Source organism: Lynx canadensis, chromosome F2, assembly GCF_007474595.2.
Source record: "Lynx canadensis isolate LIC74 chromosome F2, mLynCan4.pri.v2, whole genome shotgun sequence".
In the NCBI taxonomy this organism is placed as follows: Eukaryota; Metazoa; Chordata; class Mammalia; order Carnivora; family Felidae; genus Lynx; species Lynx canadensis.
The window spans coordinates 28,657,750-28,681,765 of record NC_044320.2 but is presented as its reverse complement, the minus strand read 5'-3'; the positions used below and the strand labels follow the sequence as shown (position 1 = coordinate 28,681,765).

Below are 24,016 nucleotides of genomic sequence, written 5' to 3'. Positions count from 1 at the left end.
GGCTGATGGCTCAGAGCCTGGAGCCTGCTTCCGATTCTGTGTCTCCCTCTCTCTCTCTGCCCCTCCCCCGTTCATGCTCTGTCTCTGTCTGTCTCAAAAATAAATGTTAAAAAAAAATTTAAAAAAAAATCATACAAAGAGAGTACCTAACCTAAAAACACAGGCCCTGAGTCAGACAGACCGGGTTCAAATCCTACCTCTACCACTCACTTTAGGCAAATTACTTCACCTCTCTGTTTCAGTCTCTAAATCTGTTAAACAGAGATGATAATCATGGCATCTGTCAAGGTTACTGTAAGCAATGAATGTGTGTGTGTGTGTGTGTGTGATATAGTAAGGTCTCAATAAGTGTTAGCCATTATTACTCCTATGCAGGGGTTAAAAGGACAATTTTTATTACACATTTCCTTTGTAGAAAATTTAGAAAATAGCAATGATTCATAGGACAAAATGTAGTCTATTATTCCATCACCAAATAAATAAATAAATAAATAACTATAGTTAACCTTTTGGTATATAATTACTCAGCATTCCTAGTAAATACATTACTATGTAACCTAATTGCTTTTCTTTTAATATGTGAGTATCTTTAAACATACTACATTTTGTTTTATTAAATCAATGAATAATAGGCTATGTCCAATTATTCCATTATTAGTAACAAACACTATGTGCCAAAAACCATTCTAAGCACATTTACTTATTTATTTTTAAATGTTTATTTATTTATTGAAAAGTTTTTAACATTTATTCATTTTTGAGAGATGGAGAAAGACAGAGCATGAGTGGGGGAGGGGCAGAGAGAGAGAGAGAGAGACAGAATCCATAGCAGGTTCCAGGCTCTGAGTTGCCAGCACAGAGTCTGACATGGGGCTTGACCTCACGAACTGTGAGATCATGACCTGAGCTGAATTCGGACACTTAACCAACTGAGCCACTCAGGTGTCCCACATATTTACTCATTTATTTCTCATGACAGTACAGACTCCAGGGGGTAGGGGACAATTATCAGCCCCTCTCACAAATGAGGCCAAGAAGCTGAGTGACATGCACAAGGGGACACAACTCCCAAGAAGTAGGGGCAAGACTTGAACCCAGGTCATCTGACCAGGGTCCATGCTCTTAAAATACAGGCCTATGTCCATCAACTGATGAATGGATAAAGAAATTGTGGTACATATACACAATGGAGTACTATGTGGCAATGAGAAAAAATGAAATATGGCCCTTTGTAGCAACGTGGATGGAACTGGAGAGTGTAATGCTAAGTGAAATAAGCCATACAGAGAAAGACAGATACCATATGGTTTCACTCTTATGTGGATCCTGAGAAACTTAACAGGAACCCATGGGGGAGGGGAAGGAAAAAAAAAAAAAAAAGAGGTTAGAGTGGGAGAGAGCCAAAGCATAAGAGACTGTTAAAAACTGAGAACAAACTGAGGGTTGATGGGGGGTGGGAGGGAGGGGAGGGTGGGTGATGGGTATTGAGGAGGGCACCTTTTGGGATGAGCACTGGGTGTTGTATGGAAACCAATTTGTCAATAAATTTCATAAAAAAAAAAAAAAATAAATAAATAAATAAAATACAGGCCTAATGTTTCATGGATATTCATGGAATGCAAATTTATACCCTTGCCTGCTATTCTTTTTTTTTTTAACGGTTATTTATTTTTGAGACAGAGAGAGACAGAGCATGAACGGGGGAGGGTCAGAGAGAGAGAGGGAGGCATAGAATCTGTAACAGGCTCCAGGCTCTGAGCTGTCAGCACAGAGCCCGACGCGGGGCTTGAACTCACGAACCGTGAGATCATGACCTGAGCTGAAGTCGGACGCTTAACCGACTGAGCCACCCAGGCGCCCCCTTGCCTGCTATTCTTTAGGATAAATGCCTGCAGGAATTTTTAAGTCAAAGGATACGCTCAATTTCAAAACTTTTAATATACATTGCATCATATGTGTTTTTGGATGGCTAAAGCAGTTTTTGTGGTCAAGAATGTGTTTGCCCCCCATGTGCCTGTGCATAGATACCCAAAGGTAAATCTCTGATGTCACAGAGAATACTCTGACAAAGCAAAGGACACAATATTTGGCTGTTTAAGACTTGTGCTTGATCAGCTAAACAGGGTTGAAAATATGCATATCTAAGTCATCCTCATCAATATTGTCTTCGATCAGCTGCTGGCATTGGTGGAGCAGGATTCCAGGACTGAAAAGGGGAGGATGAACTTGTTTTGCCAATGTCCTAGTGACTATACATCCTGCAGCAAAAGGCATTCTCCAACTATCAAGAAGCTCAGCTCGCTGGCCTCCAGAAGCTCTGGTGGTTCTTGTTTGGTAGGTAGTACTGCTGTACTCTTGCTAGGGTAATAAGCATTCTGTGCATGTGATGGTGAGGCCAGGAGTTGGAAAAGGAAAAATGGAAACAAAAATAGTATGTGCAAAAACTAATAACTAGACTTATTGTTTTGAAACAATGCCTGCAATCTGGTCTCTTAGGACGTTATTATTTTTGCCTGCTTTCAGGAGACTATGGAGTCCTCCTCATACATCAGAGCATCAATCACAGGCCTCTGAAGACAGTCGACTAAGCCGTGTTAAGCCATTCTAAACCACTGATTGAAGCAACCCCAAACCTTTCTTTATCCTTTGTCATTACAAAGCTATCGAATTAATTCAGGTTGGCCACCTATATCCCCACCTCAAATACAGGCAGCAAACTAGAAAAGAAAAAAATAAAAAAATAGTTCCCCATCCCTTCATCCTCCCCCTGTTCCCCCAACACACACACAGATACACAGATCTTTTATTTAAAAGTCTCTAGGGAGGAGAGGAGCCATTTTCACTGAAGCCAAGCAGAGCGATTAAGGAGCAACTGGGGCAGTGGACACATGTAATTACAGAAGACACTCTAAAAAAAAAAAAGCTTCTCTAAAGTAGATTTGGTAGAACAGACTCTGAGCTGCGAAGCCTTGGGGCACCTAGCCAATGAATCCAAGAAATGCTTCACAACCTAAAGGATTTTTACTTTAGTTTTTGCAAACTATTCCCTAAAACCCCTATAGATGTTTATCTTAGAAAAGGAATATTTGATCAAAAGACCAATAAACTGATTGAAAATATATACACAAGTTTTCTTGCATTTCAGAAGTCTTTCTGAAAAATTCGAAGCATCATTTTCATTAAATACACAAAGGATTTATCTTCATTCTGAATGATGTTCAATAGATGGAGACACCGTAAATTTAAAAACATATATAAACAATTAAAAACAAAAGGAAGTTCAAATTTAAAGTATTTAGAGAATAATTTTGTATTGAAAAATATGACTACATAACTGTAAAACTGCTTATGGGAAAACAGCAGTCAAAAACAAATAATAAACTGAAAGAAAATATTTACAACATATGACAGACAAAGGGCCAATCTCCTTAATTTACCAAAAGCTCATACAAATAAGAAAAAAAAAATAACAGAAAAATGGGCAAAAGACATGAACAGGCAGATGGCAAAGAAAAATAAATGATCAACCTACACAAATAGCCACTCAATCTCATGTATAACATTATAAATGTAAATGTAAACAAGGGTTTTTTTTTCATCCACAAGACTGGCAAAAAATTAAATAAAACAGTTTGATATCACTACTTCTGTTGAAGGTTTGGGAAAAATACTCCCATAAGAGTTACCAAGAGTGTGAGTTGGTGTAATATCCATAAAAAAGAAAGCTGTATTACTAGGAATTTGTCCTGCACCTAAGCATCAAAAAAACAACCTAACTGCCCATCAATAGTGACTGGTGAAATCAGATGATACAGGGACCTAAGAGTATAGTCTACAATCATGCAAGGAGTGAGTGACATGAAGCTGTGTGTGCTGGAGTGAAAACATTTAGAAGACCTGTTGCTACATAAGAAAACCAAGATGCAGAGGCGCCTGGGTGGCTCAGTTGTTTAAGTGTCTGACTTCCAGTTTTGGCTCAGGTCATGATCTCACGGTTTGTGGGTTCAAGCCCCATGTCTGGCTCCACACTGACAGCGTGGAGACTGCTTGGGATTCTCTCTCTTTTGCCCTCTCTCTGCCCCTACCACATTCTCTTTCTCTCTCAAAATAAATAAATAAACTTGAAAAAGAAAAAAAAAAAGAAAACCAAGAAGCAGAATAGTAGGTATGGCATGCCTGATTTTGATAAACAAATCTTTAAATAATATATAACTGGCTACATGCATAGAACATTTTTATTGAGGGATAAAAAAGATCTGATAATAGTGGTTTCTCTTGGAAATGGGACAGTGGGATATACAAGACCCTTATTTTCATTTTATATATTTCCGAGCTATTTGGCTTTTCCAACCATGTGCATATTACTCTTCAAAAAAAAAAAAAAATAGGAGGCACTACAATTACTGACAATTTATTTTTCCTTTGAAACAATCTAATTTTTTCTAAAGAAAAAGCATTTTATAATAAAAGCAGTCATGCCATTTAATGTAGTATTAAGAGGGCCCTGGAGTCTAGTCACTTGGGTTTGAATCATGCCTCTTCTAACTCTGTAAAGCCTTAAGCAAATCATTTACCCTCTCTCTCTGCCTTCGATGCCTCATCTGTGAAATGGAGATGAAGATATTAATAGTAAGTATTGTTAAGGGATTGCAGGAATTAGGTGAAGCATGCAGAGAAGTTAGAACAGTGCTTCGTACATGGCAAGCACTCAGTATATGTTAGCTATTACTATTTCTAGTTAGAACTACTGGTACAGTGGCTTGAAGGCCTGAAGAGAGCTTTTTAAACACCTTTCCCTTAAAAAGTCCCACAATAGGAAATGCCTTCTCCTATTTAAGTCAAACATATTTATTTATTTATTTATTTATTTATTTATTTATTTATTTATTTTTAATTTATTTTTGAGAGCGAGACAGAGAGTGAGCAGGGGAGCGGCAGAGAGAAAGACAGACACACCGAATCTGAAGCAGGCTCCAGGCTCTGAGCTGTCAGCATAGAGCCCGACGAGGGGCTCAAACTCACGAGCCATGAGATCATGACCTGAGCCAAAGTCAGATGCTTAACCGACTGAGCCACCCAGGCTCCCCTTTAAGTCAAACATTTTTATAATCACTCTTTACAAAAGGTGGTTTTCCTTCAGCCATTTGTCAGTGGAGAATATGTTTCTATTTTTTACTCTGTGTGTGTGTATGTGTGTGCATGTACAACAGAGTATGTCTAAAACATCTATGGTTTTAAAACAAACTCCCTATGGTCTCCTCCAAAAATCTCTAGAGTTGCACCCAGGTTAGAACCCTGCCTTCAGAAAGCCCCCAGGAAAATGTACATAGGTTTACTGAGCTCTACTTATCAGAGGCCAATCCCCTGAGCCTGGTCTGAGAAAAGGAGGGGAGGAGCATGAGAAAGGAGGCCCAAGAGGCCTGACAGGGTCGAAGACAACTTCACCTATTCACTCCTTTATCTTGGGTTGGCTGAGCTGCCTGTCTTGGCAGAAATACAGGGAATACACCTGCTAACCAAGAAAGTGGATGAAAGAAATGATAAACATAGAGGGTGTAAAGAAACTTCAAGAAAGCAGGAGGAAGTGAACATTTCTGACAGGAACCCAGGATGCAACTAGTCTCCCTTTGCTTCACCCCCAGGGAAAATTAAGTCTGTGTATTGACCGACTTGAGTAAACTACAGGAAGGACACCAGGTGTTGTCTGGTTTCGTGAATGACCACCCAGCTTCCCTGGGCTTGCTCTCTTCATTAGTAATAAATAAATATGTGGCCCTTTTAGTTTGCCAGAGATGGCCAGGAAGAGAACGCTAGATGAGAGATCCATCAACTCAACCAAAGGCCAATCAGGTGCCAATCTGGGATCCTCTATCACCACTGCCATGCACTACCCAGCATCAGCAGAAGGAGGAGCCAGCCTGCAAAGCCACACACCCAACAAGCTCTACCTAAAGAAGGCACTATAACAGCCTGACTCCATGTATATATGTATATGTGTATGTATATGTCTATGTCTATGTATATGTGTGTGTGTGTGTGCGTGTGTGTATTTAACAAAAATTTATTGAGCATGTGCCATGTGTTATGTGTCAGCCCCACTCTAGGTGGATAGCAGTTCCTGTCTTGGAGGATTGTTGTGAAGCTGAAATAAATGAAAAGTGAAATGCATGAGATGTGCTTGACAGGCTCATAAATATTCATTTTATACTTATTATTAATAATGCAGTGATTCTTAAACCTTACTGTGCCTAAAGATCACTGGAAAGTTGAATAATAGTGCAGACTTCTGGATAAGAGTCACAAAAATTCCAGTTCAGACGGCCTGGGGGGAATCCAGGAATCTGCATTTTCAATAAATCTCAGATGACTGTGCAGCCAGCAGTCACAGACCACACTGGGGAGGAGACCTCCAAAGATAAAGAGCACATGGAATCTCCCTCCAGGTGCAGTCAGATTGCAAAGACTTTCTTCAATAGGAAGTTGAAGGTAAGTAAAAAGTCGAGGTGAACCAGCTGCCAACAGGAGGAGTCAGTTTGAAGACAAAGTGCCCAGAAGAGAAGAATCTAACTTCCAGAGTGGCCTGAACCCTCACGGCCTTCCGAAGGCACCCTCCTGGGCTAAATCCATCTTCAGAGGGTTGGAAAGGAAGACAGGGACTTGGAGGAGGCACACATTTGAATACTGGCCCAGGTCCAGTCAAACTCATGTGTACACATGTTGGTTTGCAAAGCTAGTGGATAATTAGTAGTGGGTCCATGATTTGAAGTCTTCATAATCCTGTTTTAAAGAGGAAGGACTGGCCAGTTTAGAGCTGGGGGTGTCAAATACCATTCAGCAGAGAGAATAACTTCACAATCTAGAAAACTCTCCATCTGGATTATGCCATCAGCCTTAACTTGCTGCCTTGGGTGTGGCCAATGTGTCCAAGGCTAACATGCTGAATGGCACCAAATGAACCACATAGGCAACACATCATCTTCCACGATGAATCAGCATCAGACACAAACCCTTCGGCAGGTGGTTCCATCTCCCACTGCCTTCCACCGAACAGGTCTGGGAAGGGTTACATCCACTGTGGCCATGAACTTCATCCTAACTGATTGTTCTGGGAGCCTGGTAATAAGGAAAGCAAATCCTCCCTGAAAAATTTTCCAGACTTTTGCACATTCCTTATCTTTAATTTCTTGTCAAATTCACAGAACTGAACGGACTTTCTGCCCCTTTAAAAAAGCTAGATGGGGAGTCTGCTGCTTCTATTTAAGGAGAAGTGTTGTTTATCCAGTGTTTACCAAAATGAAGTGCCTGCCCTCCAGGTCTGGCAGGAAAACCTAAATCAGGGAAAAGCAAACTGGAGGTGGCTGGTGGGATCCGAGTAAGGGTGTCAGTGCAGAATGAGTTAATGGGGGAGGGAAGAGGTGATGAGGCCTGGGAGAGAGAAATGCGGACTGATTAAAGTCAGGGACAGGGCTAGGACTGAGGTCTGTGACTTTAAGTCCAGAGTGTAAGAGAAAGGGAGAGGATGAGTCTTGTTCGAAGTCACCTCATTTTCTACTCTCAGTGAAGCGGTGTTGTCCGCAGGCAGTTTGACACCATGAATGGAACAAAAACACCCACTTCCTAGGAGATGACATAATTTACTACTCACTGCAGTGACCTGCAACAACACTCTAAGACAACATGGTGTTTCATTTTGTTTTTTAACTTTACTTTTGTCATAAGCACTGTTTTCCTAATTGACTCCAAGATCTAGGGGCACCTGGGTGGCTCAGTCGGTTAAGCTTCTGACTTCAGCTCAGGTCATGATCTTGCAGTTTGTGAGTTCGAGCCCTGCATCTGGCTCTGTGCTGACAGCTCAGAGCCTGGAGCCTGCTTCACATTCTGTCTCCCTCTCTCTCTGCCCCCCACTCATGCTCTCTCTCTCTCTCTCTCAAAAAACAAAACAAAACATTAAAAAATTAAAAAAAGAAAAAAGACTCTAATATCTAACAGGCTTGATTGCCTCTCTTCATCCTTGCCACCCCGTGTGACACTCTCCAGGTCACACCACACAGCTCTTGTTCTGCACTCACAGGCCCTGCCACCTGTGACAGTGGCCTCACCTCCAGGGGTGCCACGATCCACATCTACACTGAAATTGCCTCTGGATCTCAGCCCACTCCCTTGACTTTCTCAGCAGCGCTGAACTTCCCCTCTCCTGCACTGAAACAGTCTGTCAGAGAGTTACATCAATGGACCTTGTCAGCACTCAGTCATGCTCCACTTCTCATATCTTAATGTCCTTTCATGTTGGTTCATGAATGATGTATCCCCTTTTCTGTTTCTCTCTTGCATTTCAATCTCTGTGAAGTTGTTTCTCTTTGCTTTTTATGAGGTGTTATGGTTTAGTAGCTTCCATTACTAGCTGTGTGACCTTGGAAAAGCCATGTAGCCTCTCTGTGTCTCCCTTTCTTCTATGAGAGGAAAAAAATAATAGCATCTATCTCGTCGAGTTGTTGAAAAGATTACATAAGTTAATATATGAAAAAGTAGTGCCTGGCATTCGGCAAACACTTTAAAATACTGCCCTCATTTTTATTTTTCTTCTTATGATTACCCTCCCTGAACCACATCTGGATCCCAACACTATGTAAGACCAGAATCAAGGAAGAGGACTTGGATCAGGAACCAGGAATGAGGTGAGCTGTCCCGTGAAGTGTGAGCAGCAAACCAAAACTAGCATGAAAATAAACAAATAGAAGATGGTTCTGATAGAGAATGGTAAGGATTCGTTCTCCTCCAATTAGATTATAAATCAACAAGGGAATCCTCAGATACAGGCTGTATCGACTGAATTCTCCAATTTCACGTGAAAGCCTGAAACACACGAAAGAATAGCCAACTAGAGAACCTTCTCCTAGAGACTGTGGGTCACACGCACGGTGGGAGACGACATTCCACAAGGGTGAGATGTCATTAGTTCATATTTGAATGCCCACAGCTCTTGGTACACCTAGCAAATGTCAGGCTGAGACACTGATCCTGCTGTCAGAAACAGGCAAATGCCTTAGCAGGGAGCTAACTTAGGTTCTAAAAAAGGTCAACAAAGGGAAGTACTATTTCCGGCTGGAAAGATTAAGATTCCATGGAAGAGGCTGACTAAACTAGCCAGCTTTCAAAACTACCCATGACCATTCAAGCCTGTAGCACGAGGGGCTGTGGAGACAGTCGTGCAGGGTGAAGGGAACAGCATACGAGGGAAGTAACAGCAGAGGAAAAGCAATAGCAAGGAAATGAGGCAATAAAGGCACTTCAGAGGCAAGTCGTTTAACATCCTTCTAAGACACAGGCCCCCAAATTTGTGTCTGGCAACAAGTCTTTTGTACTGGACACAGTCTTCCTCATTTTCTAAAATTCCTACTTTTGCTTCTCTGAGAAAAAATGTAGACGTGTTACCTTTTTCCGAGAAGTAGGTATCAGAGAAAAGGAACCACATGTTTTTCCTACCCCAGTGATACTACAGCCATGCTTTGTCTGAATGACTCTGCTGGCGATCTTCAGTGACCTACTGATATCTTCCCTCAGTGACCTTCATTTATAAAGAACCAAATGGACCAAATGACATGAGAGATGGGAGAAAGAGGCAAAGCCTTCAGGCCACAGTGCTGTGTGGGAACCAAGCATGGGCCTAGAAGGTGACATTTCATTATTTTCTCTGCAACTTAGAAATCGATTTCCTCACTCCCTCCTCCTCTTTTAAAAATGAGTCGCAGATGCACAGAATTGGATTAATCAGACTCCTTGGTTCTTGACACACTCTCATCATTGGTCCATGCAAGACTATCTTTATTTCTTTACTGACTGGTTTGTATGAACCAGTATTTATGTTTATTTGTTTAGTATTTATTTATTGTATTTATATTTTTGTTTACATTTAACATAATAATCAGGGAAGAAACCACCACCCATCACAAAAACTAGAACATCCACACTAATTTGTATTTACCTCCTCATCTTATACCCTGTTCACCATTTCCTTCCTTTCCTTTTTATAAAGAATTATCACATGTATAAATATTCCAAAAACCAGATTCTTTTTTACTTTCTGTCTTGTCTATCTTTCATTTTTACAACAGGCTACCATGATATCTATAATCTTTGGGGACAATTTTAATTTAAAATCATATTGCTAAGATTCTCCATATATTTGCGGTGCATTCATTTGACTGCTATCTAATATTCCATTGTAATACTCATACCATAATTTCTTCAATCTCCTGGTGATGAGAAAATGAATTGGGTTTATTCCAGTTACTCATCTAGCCAGAGTTTCCATTCTGATAAACAACTATTTGTATTTCCAGAGGCACAAGTCTCCCTAAGGAAAAAACCCAGAGAGCAAATCCACTTTAATGTAATATATTCCACAGACGAAAAGAAATGCTCTGCAGATCGTTCATCTTTCTGTACTCTTACCTCTTACTGCCATGGAGGATCAACAGTTACAAGTAAAACTAGAATGTCTGCCTTATCCTATCCCAATTTTAGGGTCCGACATGCCTGAGATGATCCTCCATTCTTGGGTCATTCTGACCCTGAGTAGCCCTAAAAGATGAGAGATTACATTGACGTCATTTGGGTTTTGCTTAGCTTACTCCATGACTTTCCCCCTTAGTGTCGACAATGAGATCAGCCCAGAGACATGAGAAGACCCCCAGAGTCACTGGACTATAAATATATCCTCACCGAGGGAGAAAATCCTTGCTCCATGGTGCTTCCTTAACACAGCCCAGAACTGGGTAAAGTACCTACTTCTAAAGCCAAACACTGGGTTTGAGTCACAGGTAAGGGAACCACCTGGGTTTTAAACCAGGCCCCACTGTTTGGGGAAGGGGAAGAGACTGTGTAAAAGTTTCTACATCAGAGAGCAACTGCCCTGCTTTGGAAATATTAAAGATAAAGATTTTTATATTTTGATTTTCATCTAACCATCTCCATGTTAGAGCTGACGATTTGTCGCTTCCAAGCGTCTTGGTCAAGTTAAGCAATGAGGTCTGTGGAGCAGGTCAGCAATCATGGGGTAGATTTTAAACCATCCTCTGCTCCTAAATTCACCAAAATCATCTACTTATTCCTCAGAGATGGTGGTTCTCAAAGTTTGGTCCCCAAATCAGCAGCAGCAGCAGCAGCACCTGGGACCTTGTTAGAAATGCCCACATTCAGACCACATCCCAGACCTACTGAGGCAGCAACTCAGAGGCAGGGGTGAGGCCCCAGTAATCTAGTTTTTAACAAGCCCTTGAGATATCTGTACACTCAAGTTGGAGAAGCACGGCTCTAAGACACTCTGACCGGGATGCCCTCAAAGATCATCTAGCGTAGCTCCTGAATGGCTGCCTCTGGGAAGCGGAGTGCAGGCTTGACTGTGATTTAAATAGAGCTGTACACCACAGAAAACACTTTGGTAATCAAGTTTTACACATTTCACATTCAAGATGAGTCAATTTCTTAATTTACTTGGCATAAATCTGAGTGTTACTAACCATGCTTCACTTAACTGACAATACGTATCTAACAGCTGTAGATAAGAGCAGCGTCTAGCTTTGGAAGGTTCTGAGTTCAAATATTTGATCTTTTCTTGAATGACAATGTGACCACAGGCAATCACTTAATCTCTCCACACCTCAGCTTCCTCAATCCAAAAAGGGATCAAGCACGCCTGTTTGATGGGATCATTGTGAGAATTTAAGGACAGACTGGGACAATTGTAAGTGCACAATAAATATCCATCATTGTTATTATTGGCCTATTTATTCATATGTTTGGTATGTGTTGCTAAACACTTATGTTTCTTTAAGAATTCTTGCATATGGGCACCATAAATGTGTGTGTTTTTAAATTACTATGACTGAAATAAGAAGGTGAAGTGCTTATTAATGACTAACCTCTAATTCAATGATATAAAGTTTTTACAGATTACTGGGCAGTAATGGTCAGAAATGGCTTATTATGTTCATACACTGTTCAGCATGGTTTACTTGTTTTCTCATTCAATCCTCACACCACGCCCATGAGACAAGTAGTTTTATTCTCATTTTACAGATGAGAGAAGGAAAGGACAGCCATAGCCACAGCCATTGCTCGTGGTGACAGCCACAGCCATTGCTCGTGGTGACACAGCTCATAAATGGTGAAGCTGGGATTTGAAACCAGGTATATTGGCCTGAGAAAGATCACAATAAAAAGTGCATCAAAATATGCCTTAACCACTAAGAATGCACACCTGCATGGAACTTCAAGGGTTGGGGAAATACTGTTTTTTCCATTAATGGTCGCTTGCTTGCTCTTGCAAAGGGCCTGCTGAAAGCTTTGAAAATTCATTTACAAACAATCTGCAGCAGGGGTTTTAACAAGATTACAGCCACTCTGCTTGGCTCTACATCCCTTTCTGAGAGCAAACAGGCAGGAGACAGCTCTTTTTTTTTTTTTTTTTTTTTTTTTTTTTTAGCACATTAACCCTAGGGGCTGAGCCATTTCTGCATTTTCAACAGAGATAACAGGATTGAATCTTCATTCTTAAGTGAAAAGTGAACATACTGTGAATACACTTAAAAGAAGTACTGTCATTTTATTTTATTTTTTTAATTTTTTTTTTTTCTTCAACGTTTTTATTTATTTTTGGGACAGAGAGAGACAGAGCATGAACGGGGGAGGGGCAGAGAGAGAGGGAGACACAGAATCGGAAACAGGCTCCAGGCTCTGAGCCATCAGCCCAGAGCCTGACGCGGGGCTCGAACTCATGGACCGCGAGATCGTGACCTGGCTGAAGTCGGACGCTTAACCGACTGCGCCACCCAGGCGCCCCGAAGTACTGTCATTTTAAAACATCTAATAGAAAGGGATTCTTCATGGTGTGGTCTGAGGACCATCTGCATCATGTCATCTAGACTATTTGCTGAAAATACACACTGACTGCCATAATCCACATTTTTATGAACTGTCCAGGGTTTGAAAACCACTATAATCAATGGCTCTTGTTTTTAATATTTAACCATAAACTGCAAGCCACCTGCTCAGATCTGTTTAGTGACTCTGAACTCCGTCTGCTTCTTCCCATCCAGAATGCTCCACCACAGACCATCAGCATTTCTCGCCCAGAATTACTGAAACAGCCACACACTGTGCCCTAGCAGCTCACTGTGGCCCTGAACACTCCATCTCCCACGCTGTTCCAGAGCATCAATCTCATTAGGTGGCTCCCCTGTTGAAACCCTCTAATGGCACCCCACATCCTTAAGATCAAGTCCAAATGCATGATTTACAAGCCCTTTATAATCTCTTTAGCTGCTACTGTACCCCAGCCAGTGCAACCACCACCATTTCCTGAAGGCAGCACAGTACTCTTTAGACTCCCAGCTTCCACACACGCTTGCTGTTCCCTCTACCTGGATTATTTGCCTGTCCCTCTGAGCCTGACTAACTACTACCTGTTATTCAGGTCTCTGGCCTCTTTGACCTTCAGGAATGGCCCCTCCTTCATGCTCTCACCCTACCCAGAATTTAAGAAGCATTTATCACACTGCACTGCAATGCCTGCTTACAATTTCCCAGCATGTCATCAGCTCCTTGGGCACTCTTTTTTTTAAAGTTTATTTATTTATTTTGAGAGGTAGGGGGAGGGGTAGAAAGAGAGAGGAGAGAGAGACTCAAGCAGGCTCCATGCGTCAGAGTAGAGCCCAACGTGGACTTGATGTGGGGCTCGACCCCACAAACTGTGAGATCATGATCTGAGCTGAAATCAAGAGTCAGAGGCTTAACTGACTGAGGCACCCAGATGGCCCTCCTTGAGGGCTTTTGTTCATTGTATCCCAGTGTGTAATGCAGCTGTTAGCACACAGTAGGTGCTGTTGCCTCGACAGATTTAAAAGTTCCCCACTCTCAGCATTCAGCAGTGGCTCCTGAAAAAGCTCTCCCAGCTACCTTCCTCTTTCTCTCCCTTCAACTGGACTGACAGACTAGTATTACTTACAATTAGGATAGATATTCCCTCCACCCCTATCTCTACCCCATATGACCAAATCTCTTAAAACTCAAGTTTTGGCCCAAAACTTGGCATGCAAAAATCACGCAGCCTAGGAAGGCCTGTGTGTCATTCATCCCTGTCTCCCTAGGGCCAAGCACAGTGCCTGGCATATACAGTAGGCTCAGAAGAATATTTGTTGAATGAAGGGGGAAGGTCCTGAAAGTACTTACAGATCTGGCTGAAATAACACCACTGAATTTTTTTAATGTTTATTTATTTTTGAGAGAGAGAGCAGGGGAGAGACAGAGAGAGAGGGAGCCAGAGGATCTGAAGCGGGTTCCGTGCTGACAGCAGAGAGCTGGATGAGGGGCTCAAACCCATGAACTGTGAGATCATGACCTAAGCTGAAGTCAGATACTTAACCGACTGAGCCACCCTGGTGCCACCCCAACCCCGACTAATTTTTGAGAAACCACAAAGGAAGAGAAGTAACAGGCTGGAGATGAACAAAAAGTATACAGGTATTCAAAGCAGACAGAAAGGTAAATTCTGAAAATTATAAACTGCCAAGTTTGGTGTTGATCTGCAGTAAAGCTGTAGAGGCAAGTAGGAGCCAGCAAGAGTTCACTAAGAACCAGATAGGACACACAGCTCTCACTTCCTTTTCTGACAGAGTTAGGATTGCAGGCTACCAGGTAAATCACACGTGTGGATCCAGTAGGCATTTAGTCACTTAGAACAGTCTTCCGAACAAGGTGGAGATGTGCACTGGGTGATGGCACAGTCCAGTACCCAAAGGATGTTGACTAATGGATTGCCTGTCAACCTTGAGGGAAATCTCCAGTGATGTGTCACCTGACTCTGCCCTTGTCCTTAACCTACTTAACATGCTTTATTAATGACATGCATGAAAACACGAAAGGTATGGTGTTGACAGCAGACTACAGATTACACAGGCCTTGAAGGGATAACCTACTCAAGGAAGGACGGGGTCAGGTACTAATGTTACCAGCTGCTGTGAACCAAAAGCTGAATGTGATAGAAACTCTATGTCTGCCATTTCCTTTAATTCTTCCTCTCAAAAACATTCAGAGTGTAGATGAGGAAACTGAGGTTCTGAGTGTGACGTGATTTGCCCCGCGCCATGAGTTAGTAAACAGCAGAGCTGGTTGTCTGACTCTAGTTTCTTTTCCACCCTCTCTGCTTGGGACCTCACGATCAGAATTCACAAAGATCTAAGAACTGGAAACCAAGATAATAACATTCAATTTAGTCCATTTCAAATATGCAGTAAACCTTGCACATGCTAAGGCTTTGGGAGTAGAGATTGGGGAGGAGGGGCCTGGAGAAGAACTCCAGGGCCCAAAGACCCTGTCAGGAGATGGGCCACACAAACAACTGGAATATGAGAGGACAAGATGGGTGCAATATAGACAGGGGGGCCCTGAGGGAACACAGAGGGAGAAGAAATACTTCTAGCCAGGTGAGGGTAATGGGGGAGGAGATATGTCATGGATGAGATGCCACTTAAGATGGGCCTCGAACACTGGACAGAATAGGAACAAGTGTTGGGGGTGCAGAAAGGGACAGACCTCAGGTGAAAGGGATGGCCGGACCTGACACATGGAGGAAGGAAAACACAGGGAATATTCAGAACATGTTGGATCCCTTGTTTGGCTGGAGGATAGTGATCGGATGAGATAAAGCAGCCACAGAGGTGAGTTGTCCTGGAATGCTGAAGAATGTGAATGCTGTGCTCAGGGAGTTTACTTGGAAGGCAAGAGGGAGCCATGCGGAGTTTTGGATGGAATGGTGATATGAATACAGTGATGTTTTTGCAGATATAGTGACAGCAATATCTGGGGGAGAGATTGGAGGCTGGAAGGCAAGACAGATGACTATGACAGTTAGGAGGTGGGTCATATGGTGAAGTGAGGAGAGCCCTGACAGTGGAGATCCTTCCCAGTTCTGAACCTAGTTGTTAGGTTCAGAAAATTAACTGCATTGGTTCAACGTCATCCAGGTGAATAAAAGAATTTAAAACAGCAAAAGCAGCAAGTATGTGAAACATTAACAAACACCCTTACCTTGTGTTACATGCTTGACTGCAATGCCACTACATAAAAGAACAATTGAATGAAGATATGTATGTTTTCTGCCCTATCAGAGTGGAAAAGCAAACCAAACAGGAACTTTCTCAGCCAAATGAAAGGAAGAAATGACTCTCATATTGCCTGAGGACTGTGCAAAAAATTAAATAATTTAATCAGAAAGGATTGAGATGCTCCGAGATCAATGCTAGATTTAATCTAGTGCCGTGTAATCCACCTTTAAAGTAAATATCTTTTCTTTGGAAGCACAAATGTCAATAAAATAAAACAAACAAACTGGGTAAATTCTGGCCACTTCTGGCATCTATACAGAGTGCTGGAACAAAAGCAAATGGAGAAACAGAAAGGCTAGAGGGGTTTGTTTTAATTCAGACATGTGTTCAAGGAACTAAAGTGAGAATCAGGGAGAGGGAATAATAGGGTCACATGGAAATGTTTCCAGGAGAAAACCTGGCAGCACAACAGAGAGAATTCTGGATCAAGGGCCTGCCTTGGAGGAGAGCAGGTGCAAAGCAGGTGGAAAAGCTATTGCACTCTGCTCAGAGAGACCTGTTCAAGGCCTAACCCGCCCAGGGAGGGGACACTACCTCGGAGGCGGCCCTCCCACTGTGACCTTGCAGACAGCCGGGTGCATGCTGGGCAGGGAGACAAGGCATTCTGCAAACCGGCTCAGCTTCCATCAGCCAGCTCCAGCACTGCACCTCACACCACTGTTTACTAATTAAAAACTATCTGAACTCTCCAGCTTCTGAACAAAATGCTTTTGCCTGTCCCCCTGAAAAAATTCTCTACTGATTCTTAGGTGGTTTATAGTATTTAAAAAGAATGAAGCACACTCACAATTAGATTAGGCTCCACACACAAATTATGCTCTGAATTTCCATGGACTTGTTTAATGGAACCTTCCCCAGGATCTCCACTCAAAGTGACATCTGGCACGGAGCACAAGTTCCCAGGCCAACACTTTGCTTGCCTTGCTAATCTGCCCCACCCCCAGCCCTCCACAAGTTAACTTTCAAATTCAAGTGTACTCAGTGTTCTCTCTTCTCTCCACCCCTTTCCTCCTCACCCCACAATGTTCTTTGAAAAAGCAAAATGGAATGGAAAAGCAAAACAGACCGTCACAAAAATACTGAGGCCACTGTCTTTAGGACCACTGGAGAATAACTGCACAGTGGTAAAACAGAGAGGATAGGTAGGGGAATGATAGTTTGAAAATATCTCCAAAGAACTAAATGGTATGTGACTAATTTCTGTGGACTATATCTATGAGCACCCCCAATGAGGCAAAACTAACAAGGCTCAAAAGGAACAAGCTCACTGAAGCTGAATTCCAATTTCTCCCTGACATACAGCACCACACAAATATCCTCTGGGCTCTGGGGAGCTTCCGTTCATTCACAAACATCTAGAGAGGACCTACAAAGTTCTAGGCACTGTGCTAACTATGGAGAACATAAAGGCAAAGAAAACATGGCTCCAGGTCTTTTAAATCTTACCCTTGTGTTCAGACATATTTTTAGAGACACATATGTAAAAAGATGTTAAGATTGTTTTTGAAGTGCAAGGCAATACAAAACACACATTTCGATATAGTGGTGACCTGTGGGGGGAAGCAGAGAATGGGCTCTGGGAGATCACACGGGCAGCTTTGGGGGTGGTAATTCTAAGAGTGGAAGGTGGGTCACAAATATTTGCCTTATTATTATAGTGAACGCCTTACATGTATGTTATATATATTCTTGTTATGCATCACATTTTATACATAACATTAAAAAGAAACAGGGAAGCAGCTAAAATGAATTTAAAATAAAAGATAATAAAATGATAAGGAAAGAAAGAAAGAAAGAAAGAAAGAAAGAAAGAGGAAAGAAAGAAAGAAGAAAGAAAGAAAGAGGAAAGAAGGAAGGAAGGAAGGAAGGAAGGAAGGAAGGAAGGAAAGAAGGAAGGAAGAAAATGTAGTCCATGTCCTAGAGAGGCTCACATCCCAGCAGAAGAAAGAGCCATCTAAAAAATAATTATTAGATATAACATAGTAATCATAACAGCAGAATTTTTTTTAAAACTCTAAGGGAGAGGAAGCCCTGGGTGGTTGAGCGTTTGACTCTTGGTTTTGGTTCAGGTCCTGATCTTGGGGTTTGTGGGACTGAGTGCTGACAGCGTGGAGCCTGCTTGGGATTCTCTGTCTCTCTCCCTCTCTCTCTGCCCCTCTTCGACTCTCTCTCTCTCTCTCTCAAAATAAATAAGTGAACTTAAAAAAAAAACAACCCTAAGGGAGTACATAGTATTCAAATGAACAGCAATGGCTTCTGAAGTTCTGATACCTCAGTGTCTGCACATTTAAACAGCTGGTTTAACCCTTTATAAGTGTCAGTACAACACTACTTCCCCTGGGATGATTTTCAGACTCCCAAGTTTGGGTTCTAAGGTCCTCCTCTCTGCACTCACGGGACCCTGTACCTCCCCCAGAGACATGTTACACATCTTACAGAGAACCCCATGTTTACAGTTATATCCCAGTACCTGGCTCAGTACCTGACTCATCAATAACTACTTGTTGAAAAAACAAATGAGTAGCATTACAGGTTCAGTTCTGTTAAGAGGTGGCTGAGACTAAAGAAAGAAGGAAGGGTGGGAACGCTAAGTTGGAGAATCCCATCCAAAATTCAAGAATGCCCCAGCTTCGTGCAGACAAAACCCCTTACTATCCCTGGCAAGCCCGGCTTGGTGGGATACGACACCAGGGCACCACTTACAGATCCTAACCCATTGCTCAGTACGCCTAGAGCTTCTCAGCCTGTGGCCTGGATCCTTCTCCTCTTCCAGTAACTGAGGGGAGAAGCATTGGATGTCAGGCAGGATCAGGTTCAGGCACAACCTCCATCTCTCAAGAATAGTCAGGCCCGCCAACAGTCTCGGCAGAAATCAGATCATCCTGGCAGAGGGTTGCAGAGCCTTCCTATCTCAGCCACAGGGGTGAGGACAAGAAGCCAAAGACTCAGGAAGATCCAGTTTCCCCGAATAATGTTGCCGCCACACAGGGCAAGGAAGCATGCCTCCCTCTGAAACTGCCACAAACTCCCTCTGCTGAAAAAAAAGACTCAGCGAACAGAGCTGAGAGCTCAAAATGCTCCTCAGATGTCAACAAAAGGATGTGACCCACAACTCATGCCTGCAGCACCAAGTGCCTAACGGAACACTTGACAAACTGTGCACCATCAGAGCATCTGACTGTGTGGCCGATAACAATGGGAAAGAAAGTGGGGCATTATTTTGGTCACCAGACCAGCATTGTAAAGATAAAAGGTCACCATGCTGGTGGGGATGTTGCTAAGGATTTAACGTTTGCCTTGAAACTTACAACAGAGGGCTTATTCTAGTTCGATTATCTGAGTGATATTGCATATGAAATCATGTTTAGCATAATATATTTAACTATGTATTTGGACATACGTTGATTCCCAAGTTCCCAAACTCCCGAGAGCTCATTTTAAATCACATCGTAAAACGTCTTCCCTTTTTTTCCATTCGAGTGGATTGGTATGGTCCTTGTTCCACATGCCACGTTCTTTCCAGGGCAAACAGATGGAAAGAGAGGATATGCCAGAAAGAAGAAGTGGAAAATGAAAATGACATAAAAATAAAAATAAAGCTGCAAAATGTAATCTGGGTCAACTCCTCATGCGTTTTTAAAATCAACACCAGCAGGCTCTGTGCATAGGGCATTGGTTTTATATGTACTTTTTTTTTGGCTCAGATGTCACACAGGATTAGTGCAAAAGGAAAAGTCCCAGCATGGGGCCTATTTTTATACAGATTAATCAATCATTCCTGTCTCTTCCTCTCCCATCACCCCCCAAACTTTCAACTTAATGAAACTGTTCTCTTTTCAAAGTATGTCATTTACTACACTCTGAACGGAAATCCTTTCAGGAAAGGAAGTGAACTTAAACTTTGAACCTAGATTTTTCACTGTCATATTTTTAATTTATTATAAATATTAACAACTTATGCTATGGCCTACCCCCTTTTATCTTACAGACCCATTGTGGAATGCTACATATCCACTAGTGGTAGCAAAATGAGTAGGCAAACGCTTTGTTATATGCATGTATAGACATTTAACCAAAAGAGAAAAGCACACACTGGAAAAGAGAAGACTAGTCTCTATCTCACATTTTGTTAGGTACATTATCTTGTACAGTGAATGCCATCATTCCCATCAGAATACTAAGCACATAGTTAGATTCTCAGTAAGTATTTGATAGAAAATTTGATAGGCGTAAAGGAACCAAACCAAAGAATTGTGCAAGCTCTGAGCCACAGCCTCCCTTGACTGTATGGCATCACAAAAATGGTGATGATGATACTCACAGTATTCATAATACAGCAGCTAATAATTACTGTATGCCATGTGTCACTGATGATGTCACTCAATTTTCAAAGCAGCCTTATATCATAGGTCCTATTATTGTTCCATTGTACAGATGAGGAAACAGTTTTAGAGAGGGGGTTCACATATTTTGAGGTCGAAAAAAATCCCATGTTATGCTGGTTTGCAGAGAAGGGGACAGACACATCGAGATGGTGAAATGGGGCCCTATGCTACCAATCAGCTGAAAAACATTGGAAAAGTGTCATTGACATTGTTTCCATGTCTCCAAAAGCATGATCACAACAGAGTTCATCATGCCCCTTTATCTGTCTGCTGTTCCTTTGACAGATGGAAATTATATTTATAAAATATTAAGGCAATGACCTAAAGCTTGACCTCAGTGACAAAGTCAGATGTGGACTTGTCACACACTCTCAGAGGGTGATATTTTTCACCACTTTGGGCAATAAAAATTGAGCCATGACTAACAGTTGTCAGTCATAAATACAGAAAATAAAAGAAATTTACAATCTAGCATGATATTCTGTGCTCACTCTTTTATGTGATTAAAAATGAATTTCTCTTATACCAATATAACACATGCTCTGCTTTTTGTTTAGACCTGCTGGATGCTATCTACTGTGGATGGCCTAAAAATCTAAATTTTACACAATTTTAAAGTTATTGAACTACACTTAGGCTTACCATATGTATAGGCTTCCTTTGTTTCTAGTAATTAATTTTAACACCACAGACATTAATCATTTGCCCACCAGATGAAAATCGCTTTAAGATGACTCATTTATTTTACAACACTGCAAACCCAACCCTTATGCTCTTGGAATGTAGAGTAAAGAGGAAGCGTTAGATCAAATCAGTCAATAAAAAGGAGAAGAAGAAGAAGAAGAAGAAGAAGAAGAAGACGACGAAGAAGAAAACTTTTCGACATCCCAATTCCATGTACATGAAGAGTTTCAGAGTTTCTCCTGGATGCCACGTGAGAAAAGTAAATTAAAACTGGTCAGAGATGTGCTCTGAATAATTTCCATGAACTGGCAGACAAGAGCACGGGAGCAAGCTCTCTCGATAATAAATACACTGCGTCTCAGCCTACACAGAGGCCCACTGCAACTATGCGCAGTGCCAATTAGCATTAATTGTGGTTGTGCTCAACTATTCCCAGAGCTCACCGCTGGGGAAGGCCAGGCTTTGCATTTACAAATGCAGCATGCGATGCTCAGACTTAGAAGAGCGTTCTAAAATGTAAATGTCCATGGTCAATCTATCTTCATTGCGTTGGCTTTGAATTCCACAAACAGACTCACAGATGACAAGGGGTATTTAAAACAATATATGTGTGTATTTTTAAAAGTTTAGTTATAGACTCTGCATTCAGAACATCTGAGAGGCAGAGTTGAAATTTGCTTTTAGACTACATTTTTCGCCTACCACAACTAACTTTACACACACAGACATACACAAAGAGCATATCCTCTGTGATCCAATATAATTATTTACTTACTGTGACTAATACTACTTACTTAGAAGGTAAGCTCCGTAGACTTTCATGGCAAACACTGCCTCTGCAAACAGCCTCCTGCCACAGGCTGGGGTATGTCTCGTGCAGAAATACAGTGTGAGCAGCTCATCTCTCCATGGAGTACAGTCTTAGAGTGGGGTATCCATGGAGACAGAGCCTCCTCCATGTGCAGGGCAAGGAAGTTCCTCTGCTGGGCACCATAGCAACAGGAGGCAGAGAGATGGCTGGCCTATCAGGGAAGAGGAGCTTCTCCCTGGTGACTGCAGCATTTCAAATGAAACCATCGCCCTCGTGAATGGACACAAAGCATTTAAAGAAATACCAAATTGTCAAATAGAAGGAAATGCCTGCACAAGTCAGGGCTGATCTTTTGACAATGTTGGAGCAAAACGCTTAGTCTTTCTACAATGACTGTATCCCAATGGGCAAGGAAGAAATTGCATCAAAACCCCACACATTCCTAAATTTAATGGCAAGAATGTGAAGCTTGGGGAAAAAATGCTTGTTGTACTCCATGAATTCCAGCTATTTAAATATGCAAGGCACTTCACAGAGCTGCCCAAGAGAGAGGAACAGGAGAGATCTGTTGTTCTGAAGGGAGGAAAGGAATCGAGGACTCCCTGGGCATAGTCCTTCCAAATGGATTTGCTTAGAGTAGACATGTTTATTAAACTTTCACCAAAGCCCTCCATTATATCAGAATAATTCTTACAAAACAGTTATCTGTGATAAAACCAGACCAATGCAGAGGAGATGGTGAGTAGACATTCCAATGCCTTAATACTGTGTTGTCAACTTTCCCCATTTCTTATTTAATGACAATAATGACAGTGATTATTTATTGAGCACATACTGTGTACCAGGCAAACACCATCACTACAAATGCAGCTTCCTGCCAAATACTGACATTGGTTTTTACAAAGATACATGATACACATGTTTACCTTTAAAGCTGTGCTCTTTGTAAACTTGCCTCATTTCTTATTTAATAGCAGTGATAACAGAGATAATTCAACACGTTCAATAAATATATTGAACACATACAGCATGCCGGCAGACACCATCACTACAAACAAAACTTCCTGCCAGACATTAACAATGATTTTTGCAAAGATACAAGATGTGCACGTGGACCTCTCAGTGATGTGCAGTATGCATATGCTATATACCCGATACATTTTACGATTCTCACAGCAACCTGCAAAAGCTAAGTATTAATTACTCCTCTATATTGTAAAGAAAAAGAGAAGACTTTCTTTTCTCCATAGGTCTGCAAGTGGCCTGGTTCACCCTATTCATTGTCTAAATATAAGGTAAGGTAACCTCCTCCCACAATTATCTCTCAGAAAAGGAGAAACCCCATATATTAGAGTCTTTCCATAGCCTCTTATTATAGAGCTCTTGCTCATAATTACCTTCTCTGAACAAAAAGTGCTGTTTGAAAAACACACATCAGTCTGAATTGACCTCAATCAGTGCTAGTTTGGGCTGCCTATGGAGGTCAACTGATGGGCTTGTTTAAAATGAAGGAGGCTAAGAAATGAAAAAAACAGATTATGTAATTATTCCTGTGATTTCCCCCCATCCTTTAAAAGAACCTTTTAAATGGCAATATGGTCAATGGTTAAATTGTAGAGATCACAAAAACCCATATCCCTTGCTAACTGAACTCAAGAACCAAATAGCTTTGGATAATGAAGGGTATTTGTATAAATCTACAGGAAAACAGAAAAATCAGCTGTCCTCATGCTACAGTGGATGTTGTGACAGCTTGCAGGTTGTCTACCTCCATTTTCCCCTTTTTCCACAGTAACAGGTGCCTGTTTGACCAAGTGTCCTGGGATATAATTGGAAATGACTTCTGTGTCCTGACCTTAAAGTGACTGAGTGCCCCCCGGTCCCTTTCCCCCTTCCTCTGTCTAGTAGGTCACAGCCAACCTGACATAGGTTGTGATTCGGTGATCAGGTGATTAGGGATCACCCAAATACCT

General features: G+C 41.7%; 1 protein-coding gene across 3 annotated transcripts in view; it reads right to left on the bottom strand.

The window, feature by feature from the left end:
* Window positions 1-24,016, bottom strand: part of SYBU (syntabulin) — a 78,072-nt gene that overhangs the window by 14,641 nt on the left and 39,415 nt on the right. The window contains exon 1 of one of the 3 annotated variants that reach the window (XM_030304215.1): window positions 22,027-22,234. The exons of the other annotated variants lie outside the window; for them this stretch is intronic. Coding sequence (XP_030160075.1) covers window positions 22,027-22,054 — 28 coding nt within the window. The 5' untranslated portion in view covers window positions 22,055-22,234. Of the gene's footprint in view, window positions 1-22,026; window positions 22,235-24,016 lie in introns of those variants that run through there. 3 annotated transcript variants of the gene reach the window in all.